Source organism: Eupeodes corollae, chromosome 1, assembly GCF_945859685.1.
Source record: "Eupeodes corollae chromosome 1, idEupCoro1.1, whole genome shotgun sequence".
In the NCBI taxonomy this organism is placed as follows: Eukaryota; Metazoa; Arthropoda; class Insecta; order Diptera; family Syrphidae; genus Eupeodes; species Eupeodes corollae.
This window is the reverse complement of record NC_079147.1, coordinates 210,631,738-210,649,907: the sequence shown is the minus strand read 5'-3', so window position 1 is coordinate 210,649,907 and position 18,170 is coordinate 210,631,738. Positions and strand designations below refer to the sequence as shown.

Sequence of the window (18,170 nt, the reverse complement as noted above, 5' to 3'; positions counted from 1 at the left end):
ATAAGATATGTGATATAATGTGTCTGCATCATGCATGAATTTCTTACATATGTAAATATAATGATAACAACATTAATAATAACAATTATCAGAGAAATGTATGATACAGTTTGGGCTTGAAGCATCATATCCTTATCAAGAAATTCCTTCTTTGACCGTTCATAGCACACTTGCGATTTCGAGTCAAATAGATCCAGGAGCATTTGCAAAGACTTTATAAATAAAGATGTTAAATCACAAGATCTCTGTGGCCAAATATAACCACCTTTTATAGAAATTACATGGTCAATAAACTATTTCACCGAAATTGCAATCGTTTTGGTTCGTGTTCGATACATAACGCAAGTTCAATGCGTGTTTCGTTATATTTTTAGTAATAGCTTAGTTCTTACATTTCAAATGTGTAAAGATGACAGCTTCAAAATTGATAGCTGCCTTTAAAGCGCCATTTTTAAAATTGTAAAAACAATGGACAAAACGACATTAGAGACTACAAGCAACGTGTTGTGATTCAATTTTTAGTAAAATCTGGCGAAAACCCCTCGGAAATCCTCCGAAAATTGCAGGTTTTCTATGGGGTTATAGCATGTCAAAAACGCGTGTGTTTGAATGGGCGCACATGTTGATCACGACTGACCGTTCGCCTAAGCGTTCGTGCATTATCTTACGAGTTAAATATCAACAAAGAAACGGTTCGCAAGATGTTACACGAGAATTAGAACATGAGAAAGATCTGCGCAAAGTTGGTGCATAAAGTTCTCACCCATGCACAAAACCAAATGCGGAAATCGATTTGCGAGTTTTTGGCAAAAAAAGGCATCCCAACCTTGCCTCACCAACCCTATAGCCCCTATATTGCGACTGTTTTCTATTTCCCAAGATGAAGTCGCGTCTCAAGGGAACTCATCATGGCGGTGTACAGAAGGTCCAAGGAGCTCTAACCGTGATGCTAAACGGGCTAATTTCGGGGGACTACCAAAGGTGCTTCCAATCATGGGAGAAACTTTGGAATCGTTGTGTAGAGTTAAAGGGAGATAATTGTGAAGGTCGATAGTAAAATTTTTCTTAAAACTTCATTTTCTTGTTTTTTTTTATTGACAAATTTCTGGAACTTAATTGCCACACCTCGTATGTCAAAATGAGAGTTAATTAGTTTTTTTTTATTTAACTAAATGCTGAAATTTAGAACTCTATGATTTATTTAATTGCTGAACAATTATTTTTTTAAATTTTGTGCAAAACGGCTCGTCGTCATATGGGAATTGAAAGAAAGTTACAATACAAAACACAATTTATTGTGAACTTACAAAAAGTTTGTTTGTAATAACATTGTTGCTGTTACTTTCTGCACGATCAAATGTTGGTAAAAAAAATCGAAGCATAACTATACGATAGGTGGTGTATTTGTTGAATATCCTTGCATCCCTTGAAAACAGTTGACTGCAAACGAAGTTCCTTTTGTTGTTCGACCTTGCCCAATGTAATTTCATTTAAGGGAAAAGGAAAGAATGTAATGAGCTCAGATTAGCCTAAAATAAATGACAAACACAATCTTACTATTCATCGTAAAAAGGATTGAATTAATAATCAAAGCTGAAACTTATTGTGCACTTCTTAATATGTTTGACATTTAATGTCAAAACTATTTGGGATTAAGTATACTAATAAATTACAATAGAAACTTTTTAAAAGTTATCTTCCTATTAATTTAAATAAAAATATTGTTTAGACCAAAAAAAAAAACAAAATAATTCGACATGTGTCAAACTTGTGAAACCAATTTTGTTCGTCTGTCATTTATGAAAATGGGTCGCTATCGCACAACGCATAACAAATGTTAAAACCTACTACAAAAATGGTGAATTTGCCACAGCTAACCACATAAGAGGAGATTTTGGTTTAGGTATATAACCGTCCAACTACGCAACATCGTTTCGCTTGTACAACTGAAAATATCGCAGCTGAAAGCGAAAGTGTTGCCAAAGACCCGAATGTGTCCATTCCTCATCGTTCTTAGGAATTACGACTGTCTTACGGCACATTTATGGCGTGTTTTGCATTTGGATCTACACCTACATCCATATAAAGTCCAGATACGTCGATTGGGTGCTTGAACAACAGGCTAAGCGGTGGACGGTACTTTTTCGAACAACATTTTCATCAGCGACGAAGCACATTTCTCAGTTGGTGGGTATGTTAATAAACAAAATTGTCGTTTTTGGGGGTCTGAGAATCCTCAAGTAATTGAAGAGAGGCCATTTCATTAACAAAAAGTCACTGTTTGGTGCGACTTTTGGTCCACAGGTGTGACAATACGGAGCGGTATGGTCATATGATAAGCAAGTTTTTTTTTGCCTGCTATTGAAGAATACGACTTGGAGAATATCTGGTCTTAACAAGATGGTGCCCCATGCCACAAAACTAGAGCGAATATGGCATTATTGTAAGAGACATTTCCTGGGCGCTTAATTTCCCGTCGTGGAGATATCATCTGGCCACGAAGATCATACGAATTGACACCGCTGGACTTATTGTATGGGGTTACGAGAAAGACTGAATAAACATACAGATAAACCTTTAACTCTTTAGGACTTGAAAAGCGACATTCGTTAAGTAAGGCGCTCAATATGTGTCAAAAAGTCGTCGAAAATGGCCTCAAAAGAATCGATGCTTGCAACAATTCGCGTGGTAGTCATTTAAATGATGTAGTCCTTCACATATAATGTAAACGTTCAAAGTTTATAATAAAAAAGAAATATAGTATTTATTTATGGCTTAATATTTATTTACGATTACTTTTAAAACCGCAAAATGGATAGCCCTGCATAAAAACAAATAAAATTACCTACACATTACTGCAGGTGTTTTCCAATTGTAAAGGAAAATCTGGTGTAAGGGGAAAGTTAAATGTCTGGAACTTATTTAATTGCGGTCAAAAGTTTTTCTTGGATATTTCTTCGATCCGAACTTTATGGATATTATCCGAAGCGTGACTGTTCCAATCCTCCATTATGTCCCGGGAACTTCTACTTGCAAAGAAATTACAAACCCTCCCAGAGTTATTCTTATCCAGAAAAGAGCAAGCAACTGTATTTCCTAAAATGTATCTATTTGTAACACTTTCTTGGAGTTTCAGTATATTCAGTAAAAAAGTTGTTTTTTTCTAAAATAAAATGTTTTTCTATAAAAAATAACATGGCAACCCTAAAAGTTTAAATATCATATTAACCATCTGAGAATGTTGTAATTTATGTAAACCTACATAAAATAAACATTTTGAATTTGCACTGTTAATTGTTCATTATAATTATTAAATAAATATTTGAAAATTTACTCATTTCAAAATATTTTCAATTCCATATTTTCTTTTTCTAAAAATCAATAAAATTACAATAACAAAACTTATGGCATGGGTTGGGTAGATAGGTATATAAAAAAAAAACAGTCATTAAATTACATTTCCCTCAAAATCCACCCGACACGCCTGGGCTTTGAAAAAAACTCGATTCAAAAACATGTAAAAACAACAACAAAAACGAAAAAATTTAATCTATACTCTGACTCTCCCTACATATCTCTAAAACCCATGCACAAGATGAAAATTTATTCTATTTTTCTGTCCTCTCATTCACCAATACATGGATAAGTTTAATTTACGACGACAGTAAAAAACCATATTAAAAAATTTCATTATATACCATCCGAAAAATCCATATAACTCAACAACTTTTTTCGAGCTTTATGCCAAAAACCCACCTAACGACTGACGCCAAATAACGAAAGACCGACGATACGACGGACACCGAGTCGAGACGATTCGTTCGAGACGCCATATTCTGCCTTAATACCAAATATGTATAAAAACTGGCTCTAGCTCTGCGTTAGCTTTGCTGGCTGGCTGGCTGGCGCTGGGCTGCTTGCTGTTATACATTCATTAAAAAATATATAAGAAAAAGTTTTTTAAGTGGTGACCTGTTTTTCGTCATACCTGAGACTGAGAGTATACGAACTACGAAATACGAAAATGCTTAAGAAAAAACAAAACGAAACAAAAGCTTAGATAATGAGATAAAATTTAAATTGCATTTTATGCACGAAATGCAAATAAGATATTGTTAATTAAAAAATATACTTAAAAATATTCGATTTTTGAAAGATTTTTCTCCCATCTCGACTTTTATCGTAAATGACCTAAAATGACCTCTCCTCCGAAAATGGAACGAAAACAAGTGTTTTCTAAATTGAAAAAAATGCTTCGTTTTCGTTTCTATCGCTTACACCATCCACTATCTTCAACGTCTTCGTCGTTGTCGTCGTTATCCGGGTATTCGTATATTCGTATCTCCAAAGTAGGTACATCGTTTTATAATTTTTCATAGTTGTCTCAGTATTGAAAGAGAGTTCAAAAAATGATTCTACATTTTTCTTGTTTTCGTCTCTCTGGCTTGATTCTCGTTTTCGGTTGCGTCCGTCCCTGCTCGGAATCCCACCATCATCACTTGCTCAAACCCTCCACAGCCTTGCTTCATCGCCGCGCCGCTTTTAGCTCGAGAATATAGATTTATCTTGTTCTTAGTACGTCCGAGACCGTTTTCGTCGTCGTCATCATAGTTTTTATATTAATGTTCCCTAGAACCAGAGTCTCACGATACCGGGGCGAAGTTGTCTCCTCAATTCTTGGTCTTTTGTTTGCTATGGCTGGTATTTTTCCAGCACTTAACTGCAGCGAGATATTCTAAGATTCTGGTTTTTGTGTATTGACTAATGACGATGTGAAGGTAGGACGAACCAAAAAACTAAAACTAGGTGTAGGTACCTTCTTAACCTTGCTTACATGCTTGCCATCATGCTGGACTTCTTCTTCGTCGTTGTAGTCTGCGTCTGATTCTTCTCCGCATAGGTATACAGTAGAAGGCAGAGTAAGACTTTTTTCGTTCTTTCTTTCTTATAATTGAGGGAAAAATAACGAAGAACTTCCACTATTATACCGAGAGAGAGGATTTGGGAAGACCATCGTCATCATCACGTGTGTCGTTGCCATCAGCCATCTACGACTATGGCCTGAAGACTAGAACTTGTGAGATATAGAAGAGGCTGAATTCGGAATTTGAGACGTGTTTAAAGTTAGACAGAAAATGATTTTCTGTTTCGGCTTTGGCTCTGGCTTCAGTTGTTACGAAAACAAGTAATAGACCTTTAAACTAATATGGACGGATAAAAAAGATGTACTTTAGCTATGTATGTATAAAAAGCCCTCAAAACGAGGGAAACACTATCAAATTCTCGATACCAACTGAAAACTAAAACTAACTACCAAAACGTTGTAAAAGTAAAATAATAATTCAGGTTAGTTGTTGCGTTAAAAGGCCGTAGATTGGAAGGGGACAGGAAAGGAAAGCATGTTTGTTGATGCTTAGACCTTTTTTTAGTCTAAGAATGTAAGTGTAAGATTTAAATATCTTTTTTGAAAATGTATCAATCCCAGGAATTTCCCTTAAAAATTGATTTTTTTCGTGGAGCATGGTACACGATTTGATGGGATTGTTTTTTGCTAGCATTGTATAAGTGCAACTTCGTATAAGTGTTAACGAGTGCGGTACCGCTATTAAAATCACCCCAACACATTTTTTAAAAATTGTATTAGAATTGGTGCAAAGAGGTTGGTAAAGATCATCAGATTTTATCTTAAATAACCATGGATCTAGAATGAATTGATTCATTTTATCCATGGAAACCCCATTAAACTGTCGGTTGAAAATCATAGACTTTGGAATAATTGGCTTGGAAGATTTCTAACAATTTAGGAAATTATAATGTCCCACGGGTCAACATCTCCTAAATTTTATTTATTCTTAACGATAAAAACAAAGAAATAAGCTTAAAAATTTTTGAGGAATGGAACCGTATATTCCATTTAACAATACATACAGTGTTGACTTCTCTGAGAAATTCTAAAATATTATTTATATTTGGGATTCTTGAGAATTTCATTTATTTATTTATTTATTTATCAAAAAATAACTTACAAAATAAATTTATAAAATTATTTATATTGAAGACATCAGGGCGGCAAGACCATAGATGTCGTATTTAACTTGTTTTTTTTTATTTAAGTAAAAATATTAATAATTTATGAAAAAAATTAACATCGAAAAGAAAAATATGATGTAATGTTATGTTATTTCTTTACAAAAAAAAAAAAACAAAAAAAAAATTACTAATATTAAAGTTCAAATATCTTTAAATTTGTTGTGTAGGGTTGTTGTTGATTTTATGCGTTGATAAGTGTTAATGTCAGATGGGTTTAGTATTTCACCCATCTGTTTCTGCTTGTCTTCCAATGAGATGGTATTTTTGATTAGGCGAGAAATCGGACATTCTGCAAAAATATGCCAGATTGAGAGAACTTCTTTACAACTTTCGCACTCCTCTGGGGGATCATTTGTGAAGAAGTGGCGACTCGTAAACAAAGTTTTTCCATTTCATATATGGAATGGTTTTTGAAATTTATTTAAACCATTGGCTGCGGCAACGCACAAAGTTCCAAAACATGTTTTAGATCAAGGTGGATGTTGCAAGTGAAGTAGGTTGAGTGATCGTTTTTGTGTGATGTTGTGTTGGTGAGAAGCAGAGGTGTATCGAAGTCTAGCCACTTTGCATACCCTAGGCATACTGACCATAAGATTCATCATAGTGGGATCTAGAACACTATTGTAGTTTTGATTGGCTACGAAACAAAAAATCATATCTATTTCTGAAGTTTTTTTAACGAAGCTTTGCTAAAGTACCCGGTAATAGAGACAGGGAGGTAAGAGATAATCCCTAAATTTTTAAGAATTGCACGTCCTTGATAAATATTGGACTTGAGTGAAACATTTACTTCTTGTATAGGATTTTCCAATAACAAGTTTCATTTTGAAGAGCTAGATATTTGGACCACCGGCTGTATCTTTTGAGGCTGTCATTATTTGACTTTTGACAAGTAAAACTTACGCCTTTACTAAAATTTAAACAATAAAAACTTAAACAATGCATTTATGTATGTAAAATCTGAAGTTATCATCACAGTTGACAGTTTTGCAAGAAAAGTTTCCTGATCGTGTTTTTTCTTACAGAGGTAACGAGATCCTGTCATTTAAGACCTTAAAGGCCCAACTATAATAGGCATAAGCTAGCATATGCGCGCATAAGTAAACGTGCGAATGCAAAGAATTTCAATACGAGTGAACATAATGGAGTCTAGCTCCGTTTCGTTCAATTTTTCTCAGTTTCGTTAACTTTAGCAAACTTAAGCAAGAGCGATCCCAGTCGCGCGCCGCATAAGTAAAATCTGACATGTAGATACGTGAGCAAAATTGCATTATGGCTATCCGCAGTAATTTCACAAACTTAAGTGAATTTTCGTTGGGTTTTTGACATAAGCTTATGTTTGCTTATGCCTATTATAGTTGGGCCTTAAGATTTTTGTTGTAACCACATGAAGGATGAGGTGTATGCCAACGCTCCACAATCGATTCAAGACCTTAAGATGTAAGATGTAATTATTAAAACAATCAAGGAAATACAACAGCAATTGTGTGAACTATTTAGAGTATATGGCACTGTACTGCAGCTGAAACTGACATTTATTATTTTCCATCCTTAACAAGAAAATACAAATCAAATTTAAAAAAATACTCGTATTATTATATTTAGACATAAAGCATATTAATGGATCCCACCACCGAAGAATGAAAAATTGAAAAACTCACGATTGAGATCTGCTTAAAAGCTTTTATTTTGAACTATGCCAAGATAAGGAAATAGGATACAAAATGAATTGACATCTGTCAATTTCCACATAATAAATGTTATCAATTTGAAAATGTGACAGTTTATATCCGGCCCTTCCTGCCATTTTACCTTAAGCGACATTTTAAATAAAAAAAATAACTTAATTTTTGAAATTTGAAATTATCATATCTTAACTTAAGCATAATTAATAAATTCCAATACTGGTTATGGGTATAAGTTGTTTCAAGGACCAGCAGCAAGCTACTCTCATAAATATAAACCAAATTGCTCACTTTTGCTGTCAGAAATCTGAGAACAGAATTTTTATGATTTGATTTCTCAAGAATTCTTTATCGCACACTTCAAAAAGGATGAACAGAAATGCAAAGTTAATTTGTTCGTTAAAGTGAGAGTTAATAGTGCTCTGTCAATCTGATTCAGAAAATTCTCAGAAATCTTAGAAATATAAACTGCTCAAAAGTTAAAAGTTTGACACTAAATTTTGAACTGTACTGTATATATTCAATCAAATAACATATTTTATAGTTAAATTGAACTATAAGTTAAAACATTTAATTTAACACAAACAAAATGAAGAAACTTAAAGTTTTGGCATATCGAAGAATTTTGGCATTGTTAACCAACCAATTAGTTTAGAATACCGCATAAAATATGTTTTCAAATATTGTTGATATTTTAAATCAAAAAAGCGCAAGAGAGTGAAAAATGTGTAATTTATTGATTTTCATTACACAAAACGAGGAAGTGAAAGTTAAAAAATGTCACCCCATTTTCAATCGATCCGAATCTCAAAACCGAAATAAAAAATACTTAACGAAACTAAAAACATTAAAAAGACATTTTCAAATACAAGTAGTTCTCCTCATCTCATATCGTCATTGCATTGATTTCCCCTCTTAAAGGTGATTAATTATAATTTCATTGACTACGGCTCTGAAATGTTGGTATTGATACTGAAACAACTGATGATGGTTTGCCCCGTTTGTTGGTTCGTCGTTCGTTTCTTCGTTGAATTGAATTGAATTAAGAGGTTTTTCTGTTTCTCAGATTGTTGCTGGTTTTTCAGAGATTCCAAGTTCCAAGACACGTTTTCGTGAAATAACGAAAACGAAAAACCAGCACACAATCACCCTCCACCGCTGCCGCTAACCACTTTGTAGTCGAACTTTTTCTTCTCAAGACAATTTTTTTAAATGACGACGACGATATTACGAACGATAGGTACCAAAGAATAAGTTAAGTTTTTTGTTTTTAATATAAATTTCGATGTCGATGTTGATGATGACGACGACGCGTCAACGAATTGAAAACGACGATGAACGTTACGTTTGTTGTAGCTCATTTATAAGCTATGTTGATGTTGTATGAGCTATGAGTAGAGTAAGGTATAGAATCGAGTTGACTTCAATCAATGAGGGTTTTTGACATTAACGGCAGCAGCGTCGTCGCTCGTAAATGTGAATAATACTGAATACTTGGTGTTTGCGCGTTTATCTCCTCTTTCGTTCGTACAACAAGCTCGCTCATAATCGCCTCGCCATTCATTTCCAATTCGATGGAGATTTTGAGTGAGGCAGTTGTAGTATGAAAAATATAAAATATAAAAATACAGCACCAAAACCAAACCAGCAACAACAACAACACTCTATACTTGGGTATGTACTTTGATGTGCTCTGTTTTCTGGCTTGGCTGGCAGAGCTGGTTGCTGGAACAGTTTTGGTGTGTGTTGAAACTGACAGTATTGAAATAATCGCTGACGGTGTAGGTTCGTTCGTTTCGTTTGAACGTCGTCGTCGTCTTCGCCTTCGCCTTTGCCTTCGCTTTCGCCCTCGTCCTCATTGTCGTGTCGTCGTGAGCCGTGAGCGTTGACGTTGACGTCTCTTTCTCTCTCGCTTGCTCGCTCGCTCTCTTGGCTGCTTGGTTTTGTGATTCTCTGAAGTTTTTCGTTTAACAAGTGATTTTTTGTTTCATGAGGGTTTTTGAGTTTTCTAATTCGAATTTTTTTGAAAGCTGGCAAAATTGAGAATCGATGATAAAAAATTATAACTAGTAATAACACAATGATGATGACACCAATACTGCCATTACCATCGCCAACACCATCAGCAATTGCTGCTGAAATGAGCACAACATCACTTAGTACACCAATAGCAGCAACAACAACAACAACAACAACACCACCAGTGGCATTAACTGGCCGTTCTGAAAAACCAGAACGCAACCTTTGGCGTGAACAGGAAATGCTAACCGTTTTGCAAATAATACGAGAGAAAAAACTATTACCGCTACTCAATGACAAGACCGTACGCAGTGAAGCGGTTTTTCGCCGCGTCGAGAAGGAAATGTTCGATCGCGGCTTTCGCAAAAAGAACTTTCAACAAATCTGGACAAAATGGAAATTTTTGAAATCGACCTACATGACGTCACGCCGCGTGCACCAAGTACCCAAGATAATACCGTTAGAAGTTTATGAATCGCTCGATGAGCTTTTAACGGCTGAATTTCAAAATGACGGTTCAATGTCATCATACGATGGCGGTGATTATGATGATGGAGGTGGCGGTATAGGTAACGGTAACAGTAATAGCAACGGTAACGTCAATGGTAACATGATGATGAGTGACATTTGTGGTGTTGGTGGTGGTGGTTATGAGATGATGAATGCGTCCGCATCGACAACAGGAAGTAACGATGGATATTTGCCGGTTATATCGAATGTACAGGGCAGCTTAAATTTGTCGTCATCGTCGACATCCACACCGACGACGATGGCGAATACGTTATTTAATGGCGGGAGAAATTATGCAGCTGATTTAAATGGATTCGGTGGAATTGGAATGCGAAGGAATAAATTCAAAAATGGATTTCGGTCGTCGTTTAAGCACGAAGAGGATACTAATGGTTTCGGTATGCAACACCCTATTTTTGGATATCGATTGGGGGTGGTAAAGGATGAACCCATTGATGATGGTGAGTTTTGGAGAATATTATAGTTCATATAGGTATTTTATTTTTGCGTATGGAATTTTTTATTATGTAAATAGAATATTTAGTTAGGTATGTAAGTTGGAAGTATATACCTACTTGTAGGAATTGTGGGTTTGAGAAAAAGGTGGTGGTTTTTGAAATTTGTATATTTTAAAATATTTTTTTTTCGTCATTTGCCTCCAAATTGAATTAAGTACATAATATACGAGTAATTTATGGATTTCTCTTTATGCGGATTTGTTGCTTGTGCATTTGAAATTAATTATTACGCTCGTATAGGGTGAATCTGAATCTGGTTTATCGTATCTCGAAAGTTACACCTACAGGTAAATTTATAGGTATGGGAAGTAATGGAATAATTCTGCTCGCAGGTATTGAAGTGAGTTCTATTTTCGAGTCTTTTTATGTTTTTTGTGGATCTTTGAAATAATAGGTCTGTACGTACTATACATGGGCTATTAGGTATGCCAAAGGGAGAGCGAGAGTATTTACCAATATGAAGATAGGGATTGTGAGCCTGAGTATAGTTTTTTTTAGGGTTCGATTCGAATACCTTATAAGAAAGGTTGGTAATCTCTTATGTTTGTTTTCGTACTGTGTATATGCGTAAGACTTGTGTGTAGGAAATACCTATCTTTCTTATTTTCGATGTAAATTCAGACAGGTAGACATTATTTATATTTTTATTTGATAACCAGTTTGTTGTTTGTAATTTTTTGGATTCATGGAAACATTGGCTATGGGTAGGTACATGAGTCTGACTATAGGACTCTTTGAATTTTGAGGGTTGGTGATTTTTGTTTTCCCAAGAATCAAAAGAGAATTCGATAAGAGAGAATTAAATATAGTTAGGTACGTGTTTACCAAGAAATGTTGAGGAAATTCAAATTACCTTCGTCTTTGGCCATACATAAATTAGAACTTCAATAGGAAGCTATTCCTATGTATGTTTGAAATGAGAGTTCTTTCGTACAAATGTATACCTAGACATAAGCTTTTTTTGAATGGCAACAGGTGGTTTTTTGCTACAATATTGAGAGGCGTGTGTGCTTTGATTGCAAATGTTGTTGTTTTTATTTTCTCCTTATATTCTTGGTATTGGTTATGCGTATAGTGAGATATCTGGCCGTGTTTTTTGAGTTTTCGGCTTACGCTTTTATCTTAAATATTATGAATCACTTTATTTTTAAACGGAAACCATATTTGTTTAAAATAATATATGGGTTATAGATAGGTTTATGAAGTAAGAGTATTGTTTATGCGTGTGAAGATTAATTCATCATTTATTATTTGTATAAAACAAAAAAGTATTAGAGACCACGTATACTTTCATGTTCTTAATTGTTTTTTATTTACTAGGTATTCTAATTTTCATTAATGAATATAAATTACGAGTGATTGTTGTTATAATGAAGCATGAAGAAAAGAAATATGTACCTACAATAAGAAGTTTGTTTGTTGCTTAAGATTTTGAGTTTTCTGAGGAAATCATTTTGAGAGTTCTTAGTAAGTAACGGGTGTTTTTTTATAGAGGCATAGAAATTTAATTTGGTAATATTATTTGACCTGGCAGCCATTTTTCAATTGTCAGGTATTTTATTTTTAGATTGGTTTAATATTACAAGAATTGAAGCCACAGGATAACCTAGCAAGGTGTATGTATGTGCGGTGAATGGGTCCAAAACAAGATTGCTGACGATCCCATTTTTATTTAGCTATAAAGTTAGTTATGCTGCCAAATGATTCTCTTTCGAATAAAGTACATTTCATGGCTATTTGAAAAAGAATCATCTTTAATTCATTAAATTTCAAAGTTCTGAAAAAAACACCCTCTATAGGTACAAAATTAAATTTATAAACCCTAGATATATATTTTTTAAACTTCTGATAGGAAGTAATTGTAAAAGGTAGCATTTGTTGAATTGATAATTTTGACATTTCTCGGACGTTTCAAGGTCCCAAGAATCTAAACTTATGGTCTTTAGAGCAATGTGAGTGCATTGCGTGTACGTTAGTACGTCTGTATGTTTGAAATTCCTTTTTCGTCATTCATAAGTAAAAACTAGCAAAAACACATTTCGACTTTAAATAAATTTAGTTTAACTGATACAAAAAAAACACGCTATCAACTTCAAATTAATGTTATTTAATTTATGATTTTTTAAAATATCAAGCAGCTCGAACGAACAATAAATTAAATTACCTTCACAATAATTTTATACCTATGATAAAAAATTACGTAAGTACACCCTAATATATTTAACTTTCCGATTATCATGATCGAAATCAAATCAACGTTCTTTTAATAGCAAAAATGTGGATTAGATAAAATATAATTTGCATAAGGCTAACAAGTGGTAGAAATCCGTTTAATTATGGTTCTAAATTGGCGCCCGGGCGTAAGTATGCAGGTACATTAGTGTGTTTTTTTTTTAAAGAAGTATAGTACTTTGAAATGGAATAAAACAAAAATGATTTTTTTTTTAAATTGACATGAAAAGAAAGAAAATCTTCTAGCATTATAATCAAAATATTATTTTTGACACGTGTACGTATGTACATATATATAACATTTGCGACTGGCTCGGACGTAATTTAGACAAGTTACATCACACATCCCCATACAAATTAGTTAAATGGAGTAAATCGCAACATCTTGGAGGCCAATTCACGGCTCCGTCAAGTCAAACTATGTTTCTACTAATGGTTTAATAAATCAAATTAACCACGAGCTGTGTGACATGTTATGGTGTTGTCTTGTTGCACATCATGGATATTCAAATCAGTAATTATGGCTCACCATTGACTGTAACGTTCGTAAGCCAATGATTTCACAAATCCTTAAAACGCACCAAATGTACATAAGTGTTCGTCTCACTATACACTTTAGGATTATCATCACTTCAAATGAGTCAGTTTTTTTTCATTCAACCAGAAGTGAGCTTCATAGCTAAACAAAATTAGTTTATGCGAAAAACTTCTTTTACTAAATTTTGAAGCGTTGTTCAGACGTCAGTCACAACTGTCAAATTGGACTAGTAATATACCTAAAACAATACAAAAACACCAGTTATGTGGACAACTACATACATATGTCTTCTAGTATTCAATAGACAAGTTAATTTTAAAATGTTAAGCTTGAAATGTTTGGAAAATTGTCAGCATTTCTTGTGTGGCATTATTTGAAACTTATGTTGAAAATATAAAAAAGGGTTAGTTCGACAATTAACAGTATCCGTCGGATTCTTTAATTTTTGGACGATTTTACCATTCGGTTAAAGGAGAATGGGCTATGGTCCCCGTTCCAACAGTGATGAGTCATTATATCATTAAAACGGCATTAGAGCGGAAAAAAATAATTTTAATCCTTTTAAACTTTATGTTTAATTACTCTTAGATAACCCGAGCGTATGATTTAAAAGTATTTTTAACATATATGTATATTGTATGTTCATACAAGCCCTAAAAGTTGAAAAATAATTTTACTAATTCGTGAACCGTATTTTCAACAAATTTTGAGATGTTTTTTTTCGAAGTTCCTTTAAATAAATTCTCTAGCTTCTTAAATAATTTAATTGGTCTATTTTCGATATTCTAAAAAAATTATTATTTATAAAATGTACCTTCTATAAGTAGTCTAAAGCTTTAGTACTAGGAAAAAATGGTTTTTTGTAACTTTAAGTATGCCAGCATATGCTCCATACATTCATGTTAAAGCACAGAAACAGCTGCAGATACGTGCAGATGTGGAAGTTATGATCAAAAATGTTTCACTGAATCGGTTTACCAACAAGATTGATTGTCAGAATGAACTGGTTAAGCACATTATTTTAAGAAAAAATGTCGAGCTTTATTTTAAAAATAAAACAAAATTAATACATTGACCCAGGTCTGAGAATTTCGACTTTTGAGAAACCATTTATTTCTGCCTGAAAATTGTTAAACTTGAATTCAATATTCTTGAAAACAACACACGAAAAACAATAAAGTTTTATGATATTTTAAATTATATGACACATGTGGGAAACTGCATAACTTTGTGTTAAGGAATATAAATGGTACAATATGCCAGCAACCGTACATAAGGTTTTGATCCATAAAGAAGAAATAATTAAAAGCTGTGCTTTTCCGCTCTCCGAGGCAGCCTAAGAATGCCGAAATAAGGATTATAAAGCCTACCGCAGGTTTCATTTGAGAAATTGCAGCCGAATTGCAACGAATGAAGATGTGATGTATCATATACTCATATACTCAGATCCAATAATAACAGGTTTAAGGCCACAGGCAAAAAAGAAAATACTTCAAATGAGCGCAGACGCTAGCGTTATAAAATGACTACTTCATAATTGTTTTTTATTTATTTTTTGTATTTATTTATCTATTTATTTATTGTATATAATAATAATAATATTTTGTTCAAAATAAAAAGTTAAGATTTTACTAAAAAAACTTGTATTTAAATATAACATTAAAAACCTCTTAACATGTGTGAAAATTTTTATTAAAATTCGTTTAATAGTTCAGATTTTACAGACTTTCTTCCGCTCTCCCATCAAAACCCTCAAACTTTTTTTCTAATATTTTTTTCTTGGCCAAATTTTTACCAAGCATGTATGAGACCAATCTTAACATGTTTGCCAAATTTCATTGAAATCCGTTCAACCGTTCAGGTTAAACATACTCTTTTCCACTCTCCCATACAAATCTGTGGACGAGTAAAAGGTAAGATAGATAGAACAATAAAAAAAGCACGGTCTGATGACGCTCAAGTAGTTTTGTGTGAGCTTAACGTCCAAAACGGCTTATGCTGGATTGGTTTATGTAAGAGTTCAGCTGTCTCCTCAAACACTTTTTGACAGTTTTTTTGGTATCGAATGAAAAAAAATACTCATCCCAATGATTCAAAACCTTATAAAGGCATATATTAAAAGCTTTGCTTAAAGATATGAGACGGTAGGGCCCACTAATAAAAAATAATATTAGTACACAAACCTCCAAATCAGCATGTTTTTACATTACTCTTGACTCATGACTCTGGTCTTGATCTTGACAGATCGCCTGTCAATAAGTGGAGTTGTGTCTTGCGTGGTAAAAGCCTCATCACACAGTTACGATTTTGCTGTTGCATCTGAGTAGCAGAACAGTCAATCCAGTGTATGACCACATGTCAACGTATAAAGCGGGTAACAAAGTCCATTAGGGTCACAGGGGTCAGAGGTGAAAACAAAGGGTAGAGGAGGGTACAAAGGTGAAACCTCGTCACTAACGCTTAGGGCGTACTAGGGCGTAAGGTTTAAGAAATATGATACAAAACGAAAACACAGGAATCATTTTTTTATTTAACGATAATATTGTGATTATGTTTATATATAAATCCTTATAAATTACATCACACTGAATTTTATTGGAACGGTGGCCAAAATGTCCATTGTCGTTTAACCTATGACTAATATTTTTCTTATGACCATATCAGAATATCAGACGCTAAGTCCGAAAGGGTTTATTTTGAAACTTTAGTGGTAAAAAAAAATGAATCCTTTTGACCTTACTTAACTAGTACTAATAGAAGAGTCTTTTGGAGCGCTTCTCAATTTTGTTGAGTTCAAATATTACATAACTTGTAAAATTATTTGGATTTTGTTTGTCAGTTTTTAAAAAATGCTAAGAATTTATTATGTGATTACTTTATGTTTAGTATTTTTTTAAGTATATTCATATTTACACTCAAAAACTCGTCGTTACATAGTTTTTTCTAATATTTTTTTTTTTAAGAATACTTTGGTTTTTTTATTTTTGACTTTATTTAAAATTGTCTTCAAATTTCTTAAAAAAATAAATTATACCAAAAATCAATATATTTCAAATTCCAATTTACAACACAGAATTGTAATTTGAAAACTAAATAAAAAACCTGTCCTTTTACTTTTATTTTAGATTATGAAAACAATAATAACAACTCAGCAGCTGATGCATCCTTTCCACATGAACACGTACATGATGAACCTTCTAATTCGAATTCCCAACAATACCCAGATGTTAAACCAGAACTTACTTCCCCACCTCCATCACCGTCACCGTCATCGCAATCTCCGTCTACACAACAAGAAGATGATAATTTACCGATAGTACCTGAAATCTCAAGCTTGGCTCATTCTCAACATTCAACAAATGGTGATTCCATGGATGGAGTGGATAGTTCCATGATTGATCCGCTTATGCCTCCTCTTCATAGATATACACCGCCTACATACCTGCCATTGTCAACACAATCAGATACACCACATCCACCACCGCTTAAGCAAATACCATTTATGAAAATTCAACTTCCTTCTAAACCACAAATTTCCCAAATGGCACAAGTAAATCATCATCTTCATCACAATCAACATCAAGTCGATTCACAGCCCATTCAAAACGAATACCGGTCTAAGAAGATTCCAGTGCTTACATTGCGTAAAAGAAAGAAGCGTCTACACATTCCAGATCTCTCTGAAGGCACCCAATCACCAGCTCCAAGTTCGAAAAATTCAAAAATTTCCGACGAAGATGACCCACGAGAATCACCACCCGAAACATCACGCATTCCCTTCGTGACCTATGGCAAAGCCATGCGAGAGATGAGTTCATCATTGCGAGAAATTCAACGTGAAATGATCGATGATTTCTTTAAGCAACAAATGGATTTAGCCAAATCAGAACACGAATTCCAGAAGCAACAGGATGCCATGCTTCTGCGGTGTTTCGAAGATCAAACTAAATTATTGTTAGATGGTGCGAGACGAATGTTTTCTACCAACCAAGAATTATCAATGGCAAGAGATGAATAGGAATTAGAATTAGAATAAAATAAGATTTAGATAAAAGACAAACAATTGAGAACACGTGCGTGGACTGGAGCCACAACTAATATTGTGAACTACTGATGATCATTCCATTTGTTACCAGAAAAGACTTATTAATCTTTAATTTAGAAGTTACACAACATTTATTATGTATAAATAATTATCATTCCATTGAAATATTTATTCTATTTTATTACTTTTATTTTTTTTTTAGGTTAATTTTCGTTAAAATAAATGAAAATAAATTATTTTTTAAGAGAATTAAATATTATTTTTCATAATAATCAAGTATAAGTATATAATAAACTATTTTTTGTAAAAAAAAAGTATTTTGTATCGTATTTATTTATTCTTCATTAATAAATCATTTCCAACTTCTTTGAAAAAATAACAATTCATTTTCAACGCCTTTTGAAATGTGTTATTGCATTGCATAAGGAAGAAGAAACAAAAAAACATCAACTTTTTGTTTTAATGTTCGAACCCTATTAATGTTCTCGACATCAGCTCAAAGAACTTTTAAATCACAATCATATCGGAATACG

At 33.5% G+C, this 18,170-nt stretch overlaps 1 protein-coding gene across 1 annotated transcript; it reads left to right on the top strand.

The window, feature by feature from the left end:
* The first annotated feature begins 9,552 nt into the window (after positions 1-9,552).
* LOC129943521 (bromodomain-containing protein DDB_G0270170) lies at positions 9,553-17,884 on the top strand. The gene is made up of 2 exons (XM_056053031.1): positions 9,553-10,765; positions 16,718-17,884. The coding sequence occupies exons 1-2, from the start codon at positions 9,856-9,858 to the stop codon at positions 17,608-17,610; spliced, it is 1,803 nt and encodes a 600-aa protein (XP_055909006.1). The 5' UTR covers positions 9,553-9,855; the 3' UTR covers positions 17,611-17,884.
* Positions 17,885-18,170: the final 286 nt, after the last annotated feature.

What these genes read in the sequence shown, in the direction of transcription:
- LOC129943521 (XM_056053031.1), top strand. Translation starts at nt 9,856, where the DNA reads ATGATGATGACACCAATACTGCCATTACCATCGCCAACACCATCAGCA. An exon ending in GGATGAACCCATTGATGATG is followed by an intron (nt 10,766 to 16,717) that starts GTGAGTTTTGGA and finishes CTTTTATTTTAG; the next exon opens with ATTATGAAAACAATAATAAC.